The following is a 13,563-nucleotide window of genomic DNA, read 5'->3' as shown; positions in this document are numbered from 1 at the left end:
AGATTCTGAATGAGCTTACCCTAATCAACGGCTTTCCAGAGACAGGAAAAAAGCACAATCACTTCTATTTACGAAAAGGAACTACCAACATGCTTTGTGCTAAAAAGGTACAGTTCTTCAAAATATAATCCAGAAGACTGATGGTCTGCTAGAAAGCTTCCACTAATGACAACACTATGACAAGGTCTCCAAATACACAGAGAAACGTTACAGGTGTGGTGGAAACCTCAGCAGGGAAATGAAGCCTTAGAGCATAGACTACATCTAACAAAAAGGGGGAACAGGGGCACACTGTAGCTGGCTATTCGTAAAAGGACCACAGTTTCTCCCTATGGACCAATATTCCCTACAAAATAAACTGTGCCTTAATTATTGCTTATTTTAAATTACACTTTTACAGAGCTATTTAGTACCTGACGCAGAAAAACAATCACATAAGGAAGCATTTATTTGAGATTTAACATGAAATCATACAAATAAAATTTGTATAAACACAAATCCACATTGAGTCATAACACAGATAGCAAAAGACAAAGTAAAAACAAAGAAAACTAATTGGCGGCTATATACAGTTGGACACAGTTGTATCTTGTACACTAGAAAGTCTTTTACAAAATAATCATCTTAGATCAACAGAAGACCAATCTTCAATGTCGTCCTGCAAGATGGGTTAACTTTAGCAATCTCCTCCTAAAAACAAAAACAAAATAGCAATTAGATTTGTGTAACTCTGAAAGCTTTCAAAGGTCCACTTTCATGAATTGTTTTAAGTCCTCAATTTATTCTTTTCTTCAATAATTAAAGATCACATGCATATTCAATTGCAAAATGTAGATTGGGTAATTAATATTCACCCTGCAGTTCCCAAATGATAGTGAATTTAAATTTAGTAAGGAATCAGGGAATGCAATGTTCCCATATTCAGACTGAAGTATACTAGATTTAGGTCTACTAGAAGCATCTCTAGTAAGCCAAAAAATGCTCTTACAAAAATGAATTCCTAATAGGCTTATTATATTAGAAGAAAACGAATTGCTGTGTGCATATGATCTTTAATTTATATCCCAGATTTTAAAGTTCTTGTTTTGGTTTGTAGATTTCACTATTAGCTATAAAAAGAAAAAGCAAGCATTAAATCTTAAAGAATGAACACTTAAAATGAGGCTCCACAATTGAAATACAACACTAAACAGAAGACCAAAATGATTAAGCTGTAAAAAGGCATTTATGTACTTTAACTCCTGTAAAAAACCATTTAAGTTAAGTTTAGACACTTAATCTTCAAAAAGATTAAAAAAGAAGCCAAAGTCTGAAGTTTTCCACTTTAATCTTTACGCTGGTACATGAAGTTGGAAGAGACCATACCACAGGACAGCGTTTTCTGGTGTATGCCTTGCGCTCTGCCCGCAACGTGCGACCCCCAGAGATAGACGTGGTCAGGGTGACACACGGCCTGCAATGAAGTTCCCGCTGGCGGGTACAAACAAGGTATAATGTCAGAGTTAGAAGACAACATTCTTGTTTTCCTTAAGTTGTACCCATTTCAGTACTTTACCTGTTAATAGTTCTAAAAATGTTTAATTATTCCTCTAGACCACCTGGTACACAAAGCAAACAGAAAAACTCTTAAGTTTTTCTGTAATACTAAAGAAGGTGAGATAAGACTTTAAAGTTAAAGATCTATAGACACTTTAGGCAAAATAGGCTCATAAAGCAATTAAAAAATTAACAATTTAGTAAAAACAGACTACATAATATTTTGTTTTTACTTATTTTTCATTTGTCTATTGATCTTTAAATTAAATTAGACATTTCCACTGGTTTCTTGTACTCTTATACACACCTGTTTTCTCCAACGTCCTCCTTTAGTATGGCTGGTAATTGTTTTGGTGATTGCCACCCCCTCGAGACGCCTTGCCGTAAGTGCTCTGTTGGCCTATTTTGAAAACACAAAAAAATTACATTAAGAATGCTTTCTATAAAAGTTTCATCATAAATATTAATAGAAAACTCTTAAATGTGTAATACTCTGCATGCCAAAACATCAAAACCATGTATTTTAAATAGCTATTATAAACTAGTCATGTTTCACGTACTCCAGAACATTTCTAACCAAAGTCTTTGTCAGTAACCATCCTATCACTATCAAATGCTTCAAAAACTCCCAAACACTTCAAAAAACGGAAAACCCACACACAATTGCAGAATGGGATTGCACTTTTAACACTGAATTTTAATACCATTGGTTTATGAAATTAAGTTAAATATTCTTACCACTGTAGTCTGCATATCCCTGTCCATATCCATAGTTCCCATAGTTATACCCAGTATAATCATAGCCGCCATAGCCACTATAGTTTTGATCACCACCATAGGCACTATTGTAATTTCCATATCCTTGATCATAATAGTTATTAAATCCTTGGTTCCAGTTTTGGCCCTGACCTGAAACAATGCACAATGATTGTTAGGAGACAACTTCTGACCCCCAATCCTAACATAAAATGTTGTGTTCCTGTCTCTCACTCCACAAATCTTAAACAAGCAGAATGTACATCTATATTGCTATCTGACTGGAGAAAATTATTATTTTAATTATCATAAAAGGGGGCAGAAAGTCCAATTGTGCCAGTTATCAAGCTTCCTACATGTAATGGAAAATCAGGACAGGGGCACCTGGGTGGCTCAGTTGGTTAAGCAACAGACTTGATTTCAGCTCAGGTCATGATCTCAAGGTTTGTTGAGTTCAAGCAGAGCCTGCCTTTGATTATCTCTTTCTGCCCCTCCGCCATGCGCACAGGTGCGCACTGTCCTTCAAAATAAATAAACTTTAACAGGAAGGAAAATCAGGAGAAGGTGAAAACAGGTAGATTGTTTAGCTTTAAAACAAGGACTCCTGCCCAAAAAAACCCCTATCATGCCATGATGTACCATGTAATCTTAATCACATTAAGTGGTATTATTTCCCCATTAGTAATGGCCCTGTCAGGCTGGCCATTCTTTGAAGAGGTGAAACCAGTAAACTAACAAAAACCCACCCACTAACCTGAGAATTTTTCATATTCGAACAGTTTAAAACTAGCTTTACTTTCTTATGGGCTTATTCCTATTTAGCAATTTGCAGCCTACACCACTGAGCCATCTTCAAAGAATTAAGTCTCACCTCGTCCACGACCCCTAGTACCACCTCGTCCACCAGCTGCAGCACCTCTTCCTCCTTTTTGTTGTTGCTGTTGCTGCCTATAGACCTCTTTGGGTTGTGCAACTTTGATTTCACACTATAAACACATTAAAAAAACAAATAGAATTTTTACTATGTCAAGCCCTTTTATTCTTCTCAAAACAAATTGAGAAATTCACTAAAAGAAACAAAACAAAAACCACCCTCAACATTTTCACTTAATAGAATCAAGATGGCTTTACCTTCCCAGAACCAATTTGATGATATCTGCTTTCTAACAATTTCTTTACTGGCTCTTCATCTGTGTATGTAATAAAGCAAAATCCTCTTCTTTCATTTGTTTTTGTATCCATGGGAAGTTCAATATTTTCAATCTGCAATCAAGAAGCACACTCACGATCATCCAGTAATGATAAAAGCTACCAAAAGGTTTTAGAATACCCCAGGTCCTTTCCAAGTTTCGAACACATATTGCATGTTACTCTAGTCACATTACATCTGTATAAAAGCTCCTACTTTACTGTCAACTCAAACTGCAAAGATTCGTCTGTGAAGCATTTAGAAAGGAGAGCAAAACTTCATTTATTATTTTGTACCCAATAGATGCCATTGGTAGAAGTCCAAACACTGACCACACCAAAGCACCTGTGATTTGGCCAAAACAAATTCAGTATGGGTTTCCATCATGCACAGTAAACAGTGATTAAAGTAGTGACTAAAAAGGACCTGAGCAGTTAGTTTAATCTCTTCCACATCGGATAATGTTCTTTTCTGTAAAAAGCCGGGATTACATAAACATACACAAAAGTAGTCATAAAGCGCACCTCTCCAAAGGCTCCAAAATATTCTTTAATTTGTTCTTCAGAAGTATCTGGGCTCAATCCACCCACAAAAACCTTTTTGGGAGGTTCTTTCCCTTTTAAAGCTTTGGCCCTTTTGGGGTCTATCAATTTGCCATCCAGTTTGTGTTCTTTCAGTTCCAAAACCTAGAAGACAAATTTAATCTGACAACGCTATGCAAGCAAGGAAAACCCCCAATTTGCAAAAGTACACAGAAGGACTACAATGCAAAACCTGCTCCTACCTTATCAACACTAGCAGCATCTTTGAAAAGCACAAATCCAAATCCTCTTGATCTTCCAGTCACTGGATCTGTTTTTATTGTACAGTCTACAACTTCCCCAAATCGAGACAAATATTCAGTCAGATCTTTCTTGCTTGTATCCCAGCTCAAGCCTCCAATAAACATTTTACTAGAAATAAAGTTATTTTTTTAAAAAAGATTAGCAGCGCCTCACACGATTACTTCAGTTCTGGAGTTATGTTAACTACGAACCAAGCACGGGGAAGTTTAACTGTATATGCAAGGAATTCAATCCGGGTCTACAGATCAAGTATTAAAACAAAAAACACAAACCCTCTCCCCAATTCCATCGAGGTCGCTTATTCGAAACAGTGGACAGCGTGCTCGCCATGCTTCATGATACGAAGTTTAAACAAGATCAGCAAAGTATGTTCGATTGCTTTAAGATTTAAAAACCCCAACTTCCTAAGCTGATCCCTCACAACTTAGGTTCATCCTCTTTCACAGCTGTCAAGCCAACATGCCACCTAAAGAACTCTTAACACGTCCTGGGGATCCAAGTACCACTCACACACCGATTCCAAACGAGTATTTCCGTAACACCGCCCAGGAAAACTGCGCGGGGCCCTAGCACAGACACAATGAAAAGGCGGCAGCAGCTGCAGCATGTGGCGCAGCGAGGCCGGCCCCTCCCCCTCGGGCCCCACGCGGCGCCTGCGCACTCGGGACACAGACGCCGCCGCCGCCCTCCTCCTCCAACTCCTCCGCCCTTCCCCCACCCTCCGCTGGAGTCACCCCTCCGTTTCCTACTTTCCTCTTTCTTCTAAGCTAGTGGGGCCCGGCAGGCACGCGAGGAATCGACTCGGGGCAAGAACCGGGATAGCGCGCGGCTCCCCAAGGATGAAGGGCGCGTGCGGCGCGCTGGGGGAGGGGGAAGAGAGAAGCGTGCGGTACCCGTCATCCTGCTGATTCTTGCTCGCGTTGATCTTGGATCCCTCTGCGAATTCCTCTATGTTGCTGTACTCGTTCATGTCCTCCATGGTGGCGGAGCTGTCGGCCGGGGGATGCTGGCGCGCAGTCCGGGTCGCGGCAGCAGCGGCGGCGGAGCGTTGTATGGAGCTGGATTTAAAATGGCGGCGGAAGAGATCCGGGCGCCGCCTGCGCCCTCCCTTTATAGCCGCCCCTCCCGCCAATCGGGAGGGCTGCTGGGCGGTGACGTGGCGCTGGGCCCGGCGCGCCCCCTGCCGGGCGGAGCTGGGAGCGAGCGAAGGGAGGAGCGGGGCGAGCTGCCGAGGCGCCCGCGGCCGCCAATGGGAAAGGCTGCGGGAGGCTAAAGTAGCGGGAGCAGAGGGGAACAATGGCGGCGGCACATGGGAGAGCCGGGGCGGGACCTCCATCGCGGCCCTCCCGGTGAGGAGCGAGGTCGCGGGTGAGGGGACGCGGGCTTAAGATGAGAGAAGCGTCAGAAGAGAAAAACGAAGGGGCGAAAAGTCCTGGGGTCAAAAATCCCGAGCAGTGCCGTCGCAGGGCCACAGTCCCTCTTGTCTTGAGAGCCTTTGTCTCTGGCGTCCGGTCCAGCCCACTCCTAGTACAGAGCCATCAACCCCGCCTTTTTCCAAAGCCCTCGGTCCCCCAGTGCGGACTGCTGCGGTGGCGGCTGCTGCTATCGATTAGCACCGTGGCCGGGTCGCTCCAGAAAAAGGCGGACTGCGCCCGGCGCCGGCGGCTGAGACAGCGAGCGCGCTCCGCCGCGCGCACGCGTGTTTTGTCCTCGAGCTGGCTGGAACCAGCCGAACAGGAAGCGGGCGCGCGGTGGCCCCTCCGGACAGCGGCGCGGCGCGGGCGCCTCTTCCGCTACCGCCACAGGCGCGCGGGCCGAGGAAGCGCGGCGGGCCTCCCTAACCGATCGGCGGGAGCCCGGGCCGACGTAGTCAGGCAAACCAGTCCCGGTACGGCCTCTTTGGCTGGCTGAGGACGGGAGGAGGGGCGCGAGCCCGGTCAGGTTACTGTAAATATGCAAAAGCGGAGGCAGTGGGCGGGGAGGGGGCTAGGTGCCGTAGAGGGCAAGGGGCACTCACATCCCCGGCGCGCCACTCGCGGGGCTCCCGTCTGCACGTGCCCCGGGCCTCTCCCGCTCGCTCAACCAGTCTGCGGAGAGCGCGCGCGCGCCCGCGGACCCGGCTCCCGCGTTCGCTTCTTTGTTCCCGCCCACGCGAGGCCCATTTTGACGGATCGGGTTCGAGGCCCTCTGGCGGCCAATCGGCATCGACGCATTTACCTCCCCCCACCCCTTCGGAACCCTGCAAGGACCGCCCCCTTTCCCTGCCCACGTGGTCTCGTCCTCTGGCCCTTGGCAGCTCTGTACTTCTGGGCCCCTGTACGGCCGTGTGATCCACCTTTAGGGGCGTGGAGGTGGTCCTGTACCTTAAGCTTCGGGCCGCACGCGGTTGCCGGGTGGGCGATTCTTGCGGGGCTGTCGGAAGCCCAGAACGGTGCTGAGGGCGCAGCCGGCGCCGCCCTCTGCCCTACCTACCAGTAGGCCGATTCTGGTAGTTGCATCCGGTAGGGAAATGGTCGTGCTTTCCGTGCCCGCCGAAGTCACTGTGATCCTGTTAGATATCGAAGGTACCACAACCCCGATTGCTTTCGTGAAGGTGAGGGGCGGAAGGGAGCGGGGAAGTGACTTGTGCTTAGAAGCATTAAAAACATTTTTTTTTAGGTATTGCAGGCCTTGTACCACAGACGCGAGGCGTAGGAAAGGTGGTGTGGCTTTGCGCCGCTCCGAGATGGGAGGAAGTAGAAAGGCTGCGGCAGGTTGCGGGGATCTTTTCGTCACCGCACCCTGTTCATCATCCTCGCCATTCCCTGTCCTTGGTTAGATGCTGATGGGTGGGGAATGGGTGGAGATGGTGGCGAAAAAGGGTGGAGGAGGGCAGATGCGCTCGGACTGGGAGAGGCGAGGTGGGCGCCCCCCGCCGGCCAGGTGTGCGCCCTGTCGCCCCGCAGGTGAGCGCCTGCTTGGCTCTAGGTTGGGCCTGGCTAGGCGGTGGCTGCGATGGAGTGGTCCTGGAGACGTCTAGTCACGCAAAACGTAGAGTGAAGTGTCAAGATAACTTTTCAGGTAACCCTGGTATCTTGGACCATGTTGGTTATTCTTCGCCCCTTCCCACTCTTGCAACATTAGTGGCCAACTGCACGCTTCGTGTTATTGGATTGGGCAAGGTGGAATGTGGCGCTGATTTATTAAGCTATAGATCAAACATGTCTAGATTCCGTTCATTTTCCTCTGAACACCATGGAAACTTGAAGCTCTTACACAGAGCCTTTCTTCTAGGGTGTCATTATTAACCAAACACTTGCCTACACGTAATTCATAAGCATATAGCTCTGCTTTTAGCAGAGTTTTAAAAAATACATACGTTCTATCAGAGTAAGTAGCAAGCATTAGTGTAATTTGTAAAAGAATTCCTTGGTCTAGTCTACCCTTTATTTGATTTCTAGAGGTTTAAGATAAAAGCATTAACTAGAAGCGTTTACATACAGTAATAGGTTACTTACAACGTAGGAAAAACCCATCTTTCAACAAACAAAGCAGTCTGAGTTTTAAATATTTTTACGTTTATTTGTTTATTTTGAGAGACAGAGAGAGTAGGGAAGGCGCAGAGAGAAAGAGGGAGAGAATCCCAGCAGGCTCAGTGCTGTCAGCACAGAGATCATGATCTGAGCTGAAATCCAGTCGGTGACTTAACTGACTGAGCTACCCAGGCACCCTGAGTTAAAAATTTATTTTATTTTATTTTATTTTTTTATTTTTGAGAGAGAGAGAGAGAAAGAGAGCACAAGCAGGGGAGGGACAGAGATAGAATCTGAAGCAGGCTCCAGGCTCCAAGGTGTCAGCTCAGAGTCCTAGGCGGGACTTGAACCCACAAACCGAGAGATCATGACCTGAGCTGAAGTTGTCCGCTTCACCAACTAAGCCACCCAGGCACCCCGTGAGTTTTAAAATTTTTTGTTAGTTTTATTTATTTATTTATTTATTTATTTTAAAATGCTTATTGGGGCACCTGGGTGGCTCAGTCCGTTAAGCAACTGACTTTGAGCCCTGTGTCAGGCTCTGCGCTGACAGCTCAGAGCCTGGAACCTGCTTCGAATTTTGTGTCTCTGTCTCTTCTTCCTCGCTCATACTCTCTCAAATAAACATTAAAATTGTTTTTAAAAAATGTTGATTTATTTTGAGAGAGAAAGAGGAGAAGAGGGAGAGGGAATCCTCAGCACGCTCCACGTTCAGCACAGAGCTGGGAATGGGACTTCATCTCACAACCTTGAGATCGTGTATGACCTGAGCCAAACAGGAGTCCTACTCTCAACTGACTGAGCCACCCAGGCACCCAAGTTAGTTTTATTTTGAAAATTACCTGTGAAGAATGATTTTCTTGATGTCAATCAAATAAACATTTTAGGACTTCAATATAGACCCACTTGCAAATTTTTTAGAAGAATCACAATACCATCTTAGCATATGTTCCTAAGAAATCTAATTTGACATTTTTTCTCAGTTTTTAATCATGTCAGAGGCCTCTGCAGAAATGTTCAGGATTGACCAAATGCTGTTAATGGAGTTGACTTTCTTTTTCCTACTGATTGTGACAGAACCATTGCTTTCTTAGAGTTTTCAGAGAAAAAATGATTCCTCATATTTGTGGTTTGTAGTTCACAGCTTATTATCTCCACCAAGGGTAATCACAGCAGAGGTAGTGATGTGGCATAAGATATATACATACCATTCTTGGAAGTTGGTTAGGGAATAGGATACTTCATGCAAATCAGTTTTTTTAATGCTTATTTTGAGAGAGAGAGCAAGAGCAAGGAATAGGCAGAGAGTGAGGGTGAGAGAGAGACTCCCAATCAGGTTCTGTGCTGCCAGTACAGAGCCCAATGTGGGACTTGAACCCACAAACTATGAGTTTGTGGCCTGAGCTGAAACCAGGAGTTGGATGCTCAACCTACTGAGCCACCCAGGTAGCCCCATGCAAATCAGTTTTATAACAAAATATAGGTGCCTCTCCCACCTCTTCCCAATCCTGTCTTCTGCCAGATGACATTATAAGCCACTTCTTGAAATCTTTGTTTATGGTAGACTTATTCTGACATCTTCCTGAGAGTTAAAATGCCTTCATGGCCTAAATAGATTTTTCTTTTTTTTAAGTTTGACACTGATCTATAGGTAAAGTCAAGGCAGGCTACAAAAATGATTTGGGGATTTTATTCAAAGGATAGTTTCTTGTGCTTTTTCCTATATTATTATTTTTTCATAATGATTATCGATCTATTGTAGTCTAATAACCTGTTATTAATTTGTTACACATTACTTTATCAAAACTGGTGTTTCTAAAAGTATGTTCATCACTTCTCTGCCTTTTGGCTAAGATCAAGTATAAAAGTATGTTGTGTTTTTTTTATTTAAAAAAAATTTTTTTTAACATTTATTATTGAGAGATGGAGAGATACAGAACATGGGCAGGAGAGGGGCTGAGAGATGGAGAGACACAGAATCTGAAGCAGGCTCCAGGCTCTGAGCTGTCAGCACAGAGCCTGACACGGGGCTCGAACTCACAAACCGCAAGATCATGACCTGAACCAAAGTCAGACGCTTAACCGACTGAGCCACCCAGGTGCCCCAAGTATAAAAGTATGTTAAGAAAAGCATTAAGTCTGTGTGGATATTTATAGTAACTATGCAAAAAGGATTCCATTATTAAATGCACTTTTGGGAAATGTTAGGCTATACATATTCAACTAGGTTTCTTCATTGCACAGCTTCTCTGAGCTTTTCTATCATACGTACACACACACACACACACACACACACACAGACACACACACACACACACACGTTTTATAAGTCTTCAAGAGAGTGGCATTTCACAAATTTACTTGAACAAAAAACTTTGAAGACTGTCAGAGACTAACTTTTGGACATCTTTTATTTATTTATTTTTGTTTGTTTTTGAACATCTTTTAAAGAGGTACTAAATTATGTCCTTCTTGAATCTCTGAGGATGGAGGTGGGAATTGGACTTTATTTACTTTGGACTTTATTAGTCACATTAGGTGTATGGAACATGTAGCCCCACTTCCTATGGAAACAAACATTGAGTATTGTATATAGGTGACTTGTATACTTGACTCATTCTCAGAAACTCTGAGGTGTGTGCACTGTCTGCATTTTACTGATAGGAAATTAAGGTTCTTAAAAGTTGAACTATTATACCTAGGATTTGAACCCAGATTGTCTGTCTGAGAAACTCTTACATTTTACATTATTGCACTTGATCTCTAAAATGGAAACCACAGTGCTTGTTCCGTGTCTTTGCTTGGCTTCTGTGTATGTTAAATGACACAGTTGATATGATAACACTTCAATCAACACGAAGTATCGTAAAAGGATATGGTAACAAATTTTAATTTATACTACCTCTTGGAGGGACGCCTGGGTGGCTCAATTGGTTGAGCGACCGACTTCAGCTCAGGTCATGATCTCACGGTTTGTGAGTTCGAGACCCACGTCGGTCTCTGTGCTGACAGCTCAGAGCCTGGAGCCTGCTTCTGATTCTGTGTCTCCCTCTCTCTCTGCCCCTCCCCCACTCATGCTCTGTCTCTCTCTGTCTCAGAAATAAATAAGCATTTAAAAAAACAAATATACTGCCTCTTGGTGATAGGTTTAGGAGTGAACCCTTGAACCATAATAACTATAGTTGAGTCTTTATTTGCAGATTTGGTTCTGTAGTTGAATATACTATGAAAATTGAGTATTGTCAAAAATTGCTCTTGAAGCAATTAGGAATTAGGAAGCAATTTAGGAAGTCATTCCTCTTTATAGGCTGATTTCCATTTTCAGTAAGTCATGCATTCATTTTTCCTTTAGGGTGGAAACATATCCCTGCTTCTTCCCTTTAGCATCAGAGGAAGTAGTTGGTTTGGGATTAGGTGATATAAATGAAAAATATGTTGTGTCAAACATTGGCCTCATACTGAGCCACTCAGACTGTAAGAGACAGTGGGAAACTGAGACTGTTTCATTGGGCAACAGAACACCCCCATTAAGTGGAATAACAGATTGCCAGCACTGGCTCTGGTTATTTTTTCCTCTCCTTTTTTTTTTGGGGGGGGGGGGGCTGAGCACTTACAGTTAAATGTGTATATGATGTACCTTAACTATATAAGATAGCACTTTTTAAAAATTTTATTAATGTTTATTTTTGAGAGAAAGACAGTGTGAGAGAGGGAAGGGCAGAGAGAGAGGGAGACACAGAATCTGAAAGCAGGCTCTAGACTCTGAGCGACATGTCAGCACAGAGCCCGATGTGGGGCTCGAACTCAAAATCCGCAAGATCATGACCTGAGCCAAAGTTGGATGTTTAACCAACTGAGCCGCCCAGGCGCTCCTATGTAAGATAAAACTTAACAGTTTGCAATAGCTCATGGGATTCCCTAGACTCCTCCCAGTCTGGGAAATGGTGTTCTCTGGACAGCCTGCTGCTCTATTAGGACATGCCTCAGCCCTTAGGTGTCAGACAACAAAAACAATGGTTTTATTTACCAGCTAGTGTATCTTATTTTCTCTTGAGTCATAGCATTGTCTAATTTTTAGAACAGGAGGGGCTCCTAGATGGAATCATGCAGTGAATGTTCAACCGACTAATTAATTTCTCATGAGTTGATGCCTGGAGGGATGTCCTGTGTGAAGATCATTACAATTTGTTGGAGGCAGAGCAGCGGTAGAGCCCAGCTTTCCTTAGATATTCACAGTGCATCTGAATTCTCAAAGCCTCTAGCCCCGCCCCTCACTGCAGGCAATATGCCTCTGGAGTTTTTCTTTTCAGGTGCTGATTCTGATCCTTTACAGTGCTGATCTCCTAACATTTTTTGGTCATATACACCATCAGCAGAATTGGAGCATGCATTGCCAGTAGAATTTATAAATTGTGAACACATTTTATGGTCTAATTATGAAGTTATAAAACACATTGGAATTTGAAGATGAGATTAAAGTAATAAATGTAAACAAAGGTTGTTACACTCTGTTCCCTTACCCTGTTGAATCATCTTGCATGGCCGTGGAGCCACCACTTGATTTTTGTCCATGTGTTGTCATACTCACTTTCTGACTTTGCATGGTGTATTATTCCAGTGTTTTTAATCTATAAGCCTGTGAAATAACACCATCACCTGTCTCTGTGGTTATCCTGTCAAGAGCCTTCAACTATTGTTTCTGGGTTTGGAGACAATTATCCTCTTGTTTCTGAAAATACTCTTTAATATGGTGGGTTTCCTGTTGTTACGTGCTGAATCTGTACACCTAACAATTGACGTAGTTATGTTCTGTAAAGTCACCGAGAATCTTATATTAGCAAATAATGAATCGTTGCCCCTAGAGAAAATACAGGGTTAGGTTCCTGTGAGCCTCTGGTCATAGCGTTTCTGTGAGCTGATCAGTAGTAACCTTGTCTTATGTGTGTTTCTGTTTCCCTTAATATATATTATTGATAGATTAACATCGAACTGACAGCCAGTGGCACTGTAACTCATGCTGTAGTGTGGCCTATGTAAACACCTGTATTTTCTCCCTAAGGCACATCACAGTTTCTTGGGCTTAGGAACATTAGGCAGCACTTAGGCACTTTGCTTGGGAGCCCTTTTGAAGTGCAAGGTCACCAACAAAAAGCACAAAATGCAAAAAATATGTCAGTAAATCGACTCTGAAAAGTAAATCGACACTTGTTTAAACTATGAGAGGTGAAACAAGTCAAATCGTCACTTTGTGTGGGGGAATGTGTACATCAAGTGTTTACAGATTTTTGCCACTTTGCACGTGTACCTGTTTCTGAATGATCAGGAAAGTGCAGCAAGTATTGATTTTGGGGTTACAAATAAACTTTAGTGAGTAGGAGAATTTGTAAGTACGGAACCGACAAATAATGAGGATTGACAGTATAGAGTAGTAGTTACAGGGATAGGTTTGGAGACTATACAGGTCTGGATTAGCATTCTGGCTTCTCCCAAATGTTTTATGACAAGTTAGTTAATGACTCTGAGTGTAGGTACATATTTCCTCAGCTATATTGTGTGGATCTCTACCTCATAAGGCTACTGACAACATTTAATGAATGCTTAACCCCTGAAAAAACTTTGTAAAATAAATGAATATATTTACATCAATATTTCATCCTACCACTCCAACAAATTGTAGTAGTGAATAGTGGGCAGGGAGCATGTTTTTCATTTATGCCTTAAGAAA

General features: G+C 43.3%; 2 protein-coding genes across 10 annotated transcripts in view; one reads left to right on the top strand and one right to left on the bottom strand.

Annotated features, from left to right (window-relative positions):
* Window positions 1-430: 430 nt before the first annotated feature.
* HNRNPDL (heterogeneous nuclear ribonucleoprotein D like) lies at window positions 431-5,856 on the bottom strand. Of its 8 annotated transcripts, XR_007151476.1 has the most exons (9): window positions 5,220-5,856; window positions 4,266-4,434; window positions 4,006-4,167; window positions 3,424-3,555; window positions 3,164-3,278; window positions 2,275-2,445; window positions 1,844-1,936; window positions 1,366-1,470; window positions 586-690 (listed from the first exon to the last, which is right to left on the bottom strand). XR_007151476.1 is itself a non-coding variant. In XM_047855230.1 (8 exons), exons 1-7 carry the CDS (start codon window positions 5,660-5,662, stop codon window positions 1,866-1,868), a joined length of 1,263 nt encoding a protein of 420 aa, XP_047711186.1. In that variant the 5' UTR covers window positions 5,663-5,856; the 3' UTR covers window positions 431-1,470; window positions 1,844-1,865. The 8 variants fall into 8 exon arrangements, 6 of the variants coding, with proteins under 6 accessions (XP_047711186.1, XP_047711185.1, XP_047711184.1 ...); XM_047855230.1 differs by having other exon boundaries at window positions 431-1,470; XM_047855229.1 differs by lacking the exon at window positions 1,366-1,470 and having other exon boundaries at window positions 431-690.
* Window positions 5,857-6,471: 615 nt separating this feature from the next.
* The window catches only part of ENOPH1 (enolase-phosphatase 1), a 37,164-nt gene continuing 30,072 nt past the window's right edge, over window positions 6,472-13,563 (top strand). For both annotated transcript variants that reach the window (XM_047855237.1, XM_047855236.1), the window contains exon 1: window positions 6,472-6,919. In XM_047855237.1, the coding sequence (XP_047711193.1) occupies window positions 6,836-6,919 (84 nt within the window). In that variant the 5' untranslated portion in view covers window positions 6,472-6,835. The remainder of the gene's footprint in view (window positions 6,920-13,563) is intronic.

This window comes from Prionailurus viverrinus, chromosome B1 (genome assembly GCF_022837055.1).
Source record: "Prionailurus viverrinus isolate Anna chromosome B1, UM_Priviv_1.0, whole genome shotgun sequence".
NCBI lineage: Eukaryota > Metazoa > Chordata > Mammalia > Carnivora > Felidae > Prionailurus > Prionailurus viverrinus.
Note: the sequence above shows the minus strand (reverse complement) of the source record. Positions and strands in the feature narration are given on the sequence as shown.

What these genes read in the sequence shown, in the direction of transcription:
- HNRNPDL (XM_047855228.1), bottom strand. Translation starts at nt 5,662, where the DNA reads ATGGAGGTCCCGCCCCGGCTCTCCCATGTGCCGCCGCCATTGTTCCCC. An exon ending in AAGAATCAGCAGGATGACGG is followed by an intron (nt 4,435 to 5,219) that starts GTACCGCACGCT and finishes CTTTATTTCTAG; the next exon opens with TAAAATGTTTATTGGAGGCT. An exon ending in ATGCTGCTAGTGTTGATAAG is followed by an intron (nt 4,168 to 4,265) that starts GTAGGAGCAGGT and finishes TTTGTCTTCTAG; the next exon opens with GTTTTGGAACTGAAAGAACA.